General features: G+C 47.7%; 1 protein-coding gene across 1 annotated transcript; it reads left to right on the top strand.

Annotated features, from left to right (window-relative positions):
• Nucleotides 1-216: 216 nt before the first annotated feature.
• Nucleotides 217-3126, top strand: LOC123440269 (potassium channel KAT3-like). The gene is made up of 9 exons (XM_045116846.1): nt 217-471; nt 570-785; nt 876-1031; nt 1308-1365; nt 1465-1782; nt 1891-2130; nt 2224-2322; nt 2430-2462; nt 2570-3126. The coding sequence occupies exons 1-9, from the start codon at nt 293-295 to the stop codon at nt 2765-2767; spliced, it is 1497 nt and encodes a 498-aa protein (XP_044972781.1). The 5' UTR covers nt 217-292; the 3' UTR covers nt 2768-3126.
• The last annotated feature ends 3242 nt before the right edge of the window (nt 3127-6368 follow it).

The raw sequence follows: 6368 nt of genomic DNA, 5'->3' as shown, positions 1-6368 counted from the left end.
TCGTGGTACCCGGGACATGGGCGGCCCCTCGGCATGTCTCTGCTGCCCCGTGACAAGACCAAAGGCGAGTTATCGGACCCCTAAAGGTGTTCCCGTTCCATACAACCGTTTTGGTCAGCTGAGACCCACGAAACGCAACGCCAAACGGAAGGGGCCTCGCGCTCGGCCGCTCCGCTCCGGCCGGTATAAATACGCGCGGCATCCCTCCGCAGTTCTCCGCGCTCTGCCTTCGGTTAAAACTAACTGCCCGGCTCCATACCAGTAGCCAAGAGCGAGCGAGCGGGCGAGCGAAATGGCACGTTCTTCCTGCGCTCCCACGGGGTCACGGGTGACACGGTGCTTCCCATGCTACGACGGCGACAGGAGCGGCGGCTGCAACGTCCCCGACGATCTCCTCCCGTCGCTCGGCGCCACCGCCGCCCAGCCGACCGCCGGCAAGTACCTCGTCTCGCCTTACGGCCGGCGCTACAGGTACGCACGCACGCACGCACGATTGCTTGTCTCGGTCGCGTACTGTTGGATAGATAGATAGATGGGCGGCGATCGATCGATCGTTGTTGATTGTGCAGGGTGTGGGAGACGTTCCTGATCCTGCTGGTGGTGTACTCGGCGTGGATATGCCCGCTGGAGTTCGCGTTCCTGAGGTACCTCCCCCGCGCGCCTTTTGTCGTGGACGATGTCGTCAACGGCTTCTTCGCGGTCGACATCCTGCTCACTTTCTTCGTGCCCTTCGTCGACAAGAAGTCGTACCTTGTCGTCGACGATCCGAAGAAGATCGCACTCAGGTGCTGCTGCTGCTGCTCCTGCTTCAGTGTTGAGACGTTTCCAAGTGTTTACCATTAGGTGCTATTCGCCTTGTTTCATTTGGTTTGCAGGTATCTGTCGACCTGGTTCATCTTCGACGTTTGCTCCACGGTGCCATTCCGCTCCATCACCCACCTCTTCACCAGGCACGAGCACAACCTCGGCCTCAAGTTCCTCAACGTTCTTCGCCTCTGGCGGCTGCGCAGAGTCAGTTCCTTATTTGCAAGGTAGTACACTAGTATATGTAGTTATGCACTGTGCACTCGAACGTTAATATCTCCTCTGTTCCTAAATACTTGTTGTTGAAGAGAACTAGATTAAATTTTTTTCAACAACAAATATTATTGTACAGAAGAAGTACATGGTTTTGTGCATAGTAAGGATGTAGAGGCTGGAGCTGATCCTCTTTTTCTAAAAACAACTTGGCACAATACGTTCCTAAGAATGGCCACTGGTCAGTACGTGCAATTTAAGAATGATGATTCTCTTATTCCGTTCCGTAGGCTTGAGAAAGACATCCGGTTCAACTATGCCGTGATACGCTGCACAAAGCTCATCTCAGTACGTTCAGGCAGCTGATTCTCCCTTTCCTTTCTCTCTACCGTACCGAGTTCTTCTTCTTCATGCATGCATGCATGCACCACGGATGATGCGACGCAGGTCACTCTGTTCGCGGTGCACTGCGCCGGGTGCATCAACTACCTGATCGCGGACAGGTACCCCGACCCGGCGAGGACCTGGATAGGCGCGGCGCACCCGGACTTCAGGGAGGACGGGCTGTGGGTGCGCTACGTCACGTGCATCTACTGGTCCATCACCACCATGACCACCACCGGCTACGGCGACCTGCACGCCCAGAACTCCCGGGAGATGCTCTTCGGCATCTCCTACATGCTCTTCAACCTCTGGCTCACCGCCTACCTCATCGGCAACATGACCAACCTCGTCGTCCACAGCACCAGCCGCACCAGAGACTTCGTACGTACATGTATCCCATTTGATACCATAAACGCTAGCCTCGTGCCACTGCACTGCTCTGATGCATATTGGGCTGTGATCATGGCTTGTGCGCACACAAAAATGCAGAGGGACATGGTTCAAGCTGCTACTGAATTCGCGGCGAGGAACCAGCTGCCGCGGCAGATAGAGGAACAGATGCTGAACCACATATGCCTGAGGTTCAAGGCAGAGGGGCTCAAGCAGCAGGACACACTGGACATCCTCCCCAAGGCGATGCGGTCCAGCATATCGCTCTATCTCTTCTTCCCGGTGGTTCAGGGCGCATACCTGTTCAGGGGAGTCTCCTCGAGCTTCATCCAGCAACTGGTGAGAAAGTTGTAAAGCCTTACTTACGGTTGGAGGTATAGGAATGGAAGGGTGCTCACAACTTTTAAATTTTGATCAACTATGTGTATGCAGGTAACAGAGATGGTAGCTGAGTACTTCGCCCCAAAGGAGGACATCATACTGCAGAACGAGTACCCATCAGACCTACACCTTCTTGTGACCGGAGAAGTGGTATGTATAATCCTTACAGATTTACTCCGTAACACGTAATGATGTATTCGCAGACCTTGTAGGACGTGCGTACTAGTATATTAATCAATGTGCTTGTTCATTGACAGGATATTGTGGCGTTCCTTGATGGAACAGAGCAGGTACTATTTCCCGAGTTCATGACTTCGACCAAACAACATGCAATGCAAAGTGCAAAGTTGGTCCCTGAAGTACTTACTTGTACTTGGTGCTAATGTGCGCATTTCAGGTCTATGGAAAAGCAACTGAGGGAGGACTGCTAGGGGAGATCGGAGTACTGTGCAACAAGCCACAGCCCTTCACTTTCCGGACGACTAAGCTATCTCAGGTTCTAAGGATCAGTAGGCCCAAGCTGATGGATATCATCCAGGAAAATGCAGAAGATGGCGAAATCATCAGGATCAATCTTGAGCAAGTAAACGTCTAAGTAACGAGCACCCTATCATGGTATACATGGAACGAGTGTATTGGCTTTGTGTACTTCAAATATACAGAAGCTACGAAATTTAAGTATGGAACTATGGAATGATACACCAAAATGATCCGGGGACTGGTTCCTGTATTTGAACAAAGGCTGAGTCCTTGAGACGGTCCCTCGTCTGTTGAAGAACGTGCCCTGCTATTTGGCACAACAGTTTTAGTGTCCAAGACTCCATATGTGTATATAGTATTATGACTTTAACAAGTGTAACGAGCGAAATAATTGTTGGTTGTACTGGAGCATAGTTAATTTTTATCATGTAATTTGGTACAAGATAACAGTGCTACCAACGATCTCGAGTCCAACCACTATCGTTGCAGTGACCCACAACAAGTATTCACCTAACCACCCTACAGCTTCTCAATGCACATAACCATGCATGAAGTTGTAAGCACATGAAGGTTGTCTAATCTCATGAATCAAGGGCTTGTTTGGGATTACTCTACACCATCAAAATTAGCTTCATTCCATCAAATCCATTTTAAATTTGATACACCCAGGAGTTGAAACTCAATCGTAAAACAATTCATTTTGTTTGGCTTCCAGCAATCTCCAGTGTCAACAATGGGAAACTTTAGTGAGAGAAGTTTGTTAGGGCATGTGTGACGTGGGGGGAGGAGGAGAGGGGGGACAAAGTGGTATCCAATTACCGGTGGTAGTGGTGTGCAAATTTCCCCAACTACACGAGGACTTTCAAACGGGTTTGGAGCACACCCTTGAGTGTTGCATGAAAAATAGGGAATTGTACACCAGATTCTAAACTTTTTGATGAAGGAAATATTGTGGAGCTACCTCATTTGGCATGCGTTTTTTGAAGTAGAGCTGAATTTTAGGGAGCATAGTAGTCCCAAATAAGCTCTAAGTTTACATGAATAGATAAGAAGTGAACTCACGAACAAGATTCATGTTGCATTGCTTAACCTAACAAACCTCCGAGTTGGATGTGAACACAACCCAAAATGGGATCAAAATGCGTGGTAACATGGAAACAGGGCAAAATCTCATAGCCTCCCATAACAATTAGTAATAGACAAGACTTCACAATATATGTTGATTTAATGTCTTGATAACAAAGTGGTATAGAATGCGCTTCCATTAATTATTCATGAGCTTACAAAAGTACATCATGATGCCGATATAACAAAGGGATAAAGTTTTAGTCTCACTGCCAAACAACTTCTTGTATTAGTTCTCCTCTTCGCTGACTTTCCCAAAATAGAAGAGCCACTTTTTTTAAATTTTATTTTGGGACGAGATAGTTGTTCAAAAGACAAAGAATTAACTTTATATTTTGTGCCTCCCCATGTCGTCCACGTGCTACAACAAAGGGACTCCACCATCATAAAGGGGTGGTATAATGTGATATCCTGACTTATTAGGGATGATAGACTACTCATATCAGTAAGGAATTCCTTTTTTCGGAAGCCCATTTGAACAGAACTTCCAGGTTAAGCGTGCTCGGCTTGAAGTAGTTCTAGGATAGGTGAACGACCGGGAAGTTGATCCCGGGTGCGCATGAATGGGGACAAAGTGCGCAGAAAATACTAGTATTAATTGTGGGGTTAGTCTAGATCCCGCCAGGAGTAACGACCGTCGGCGGGTGTGTTCGGGGTGTTACAAGTGGGTATGAGAGCCGACCCTCGTGGTTACACGGTTATTTGTAGACAGGTGTGTCGTCATGTTGTTCATGACGTTTGTGACCCGTCGTGGCACACGACATGACACATGTACAAGACTGGATGCACAAACGTTTTGTGCCAAGAGGGAACGCTCCTGTGGCCCGACGTACTACTCATATCAATAAGGAACTTCTTCTTTTTCGGAAGCCCATTCGAACAGAACTCCCAGATTAAGCGTGTTCGGCTTGGAGTAGTTTTAGGATGGGTGATGCTACTGCGACAACAGACCTTCCCTGGCAACGACGCCAGGAATCCTTCTGTCACGGGCTACGCCTATAGGGACTTCCTTGGCAAATATGCAAAGGATTTCCCCGCGGCCTTGGAGCCTTGCGTTGGTGTTCCCTTGAAGACAAAAGGGTGATGTAGCACAGCGGCGTAAGTATTTCCCTCAGTTTTGAGAACCAAGGTATCGGTCCAGTGGGAGGTGCACGTCGAGTCACAAGTACCTGCACAAACACAAAGAGCTTGCACCCAATGCTATGAAGGGGTTGTCAATCCCTTATAGACTGTTTGCAAAGTGAGAACTGAAAGCAAAAAAGGAAACAAAGCAAAGTAAAAGCGAAAGTGGAGACGATAGTTGTGAATAGACCCGGGGGTCGTAGTGTTCACTAGTGGCTTCTCTCATGAAAGCAAGTAGACGGTGGGTGAACGAATTACTGTCGAGCAATTGATAGAACCGCGCAAAGTTATGACCTCATCTATGGCAATGATTTTATCTATAGGCATCACGTCCAAAACAAGTAGACCGATACTTTGTGCATCTACTACTATTACTCCACACGTCGACCGCTATCCAACATGCATCTAATGTATTAAGTTCATAAGAACAGAGTAACGCCTTAAGCAAGATGACATGATGTAGATGGACAATCTCATATCTATGATAAAAGCCCATCTTGTCACCCTTGATGGCAACAACACGATGCGCGCCTTGCTGCCCCTTCTGTCACTGGGAAAGGTCACCACACGGTATGAACCCAAAACCAAGCACTTCTCCCATTGCAAGAATCATAGATCTAGTTGGCCAAACAAAATCCAAGACTCGGAGAGACTTATAAGGATATCAAATCATGCATATAAGAAATCAGCAAAGACTCAAATATATATCATAGATAATCTAATCACAAATCCACAATTCATCAGATCTCGACAAACACACCGCCAAAGAGGATTACATCGGATAGATCTCCATGAAGATCATCGAGAACTTGGATTGAAGATCCAAGAGAGAGAAGAAGCCATCTAGCTACTAACTACGGACCCGTAGGTCTGAAGCGGACTACTCACGAGTCATTGGAGAGGCGATGATGTTGATGTAGAAGCCCTCCAACTCCAAAGTCCCCTCTGGAACGACATCGGGAAGGGTCTCCAGATGAGGTCTCATGGAAACGGAAGCTTGCGGCGGCGGAAAAGTGTTTTCGTGGATGCCTTGATTTTTTTCTGGATTTTAGGGAATATATAGGCCAAGGAGCTAGGGTAGGGGGGCGCCAGGGAGGCCACAAGCCTGGTAGCCGCCGCCCCCCTGGTGGTGGCTACAGGGCTTGTGGCCCCCCTGTGGCTCTCCTGCCTTGGCCCTCAAGTCCCCCGATCTTCTTATGTTCTGGAAAAAATTATTTCCGGAATTTTATTCCGTTTGGACTTCATTCCAAAATCAGATCTGAAAAGAGTCAAAAACAAAAAAACAGGAACTGGCACTTGGCACTGAATTAATAAGTTAGTCCCAAAAAAGATATAAAAGGTACATAAAACATCCAAAGTTGACAGGATAACAGCATGAAAGCATCAAAAATTATAGATACATTTGAGACGTATCAAGCATCCCCAAGCTTAACTCCTGCTCGTCCTCGAGTAGGGAAGTGATAAATAAT

This window comes from Hordeum vulgare, chromosome 3H (assembly GCF_904849725.1).
Source record: "Hordeum vulgare subsp. vulgare chromosome 3H, MorexV3_pseudomolecules_assembly, whole genome shotgun sequence".
Lineage (NCBI taxonomy): Eukaryota > Viridiplantae > Streptophyta > Magnoliopsida > Poales > Poaceae > Hordeum > Hordeum vulgare.
The sequence above is the reverse complement of the archived record's forward strand: the minus strand, read 5'-3'. Positions and strand labels throughout refer to the sequence as shown.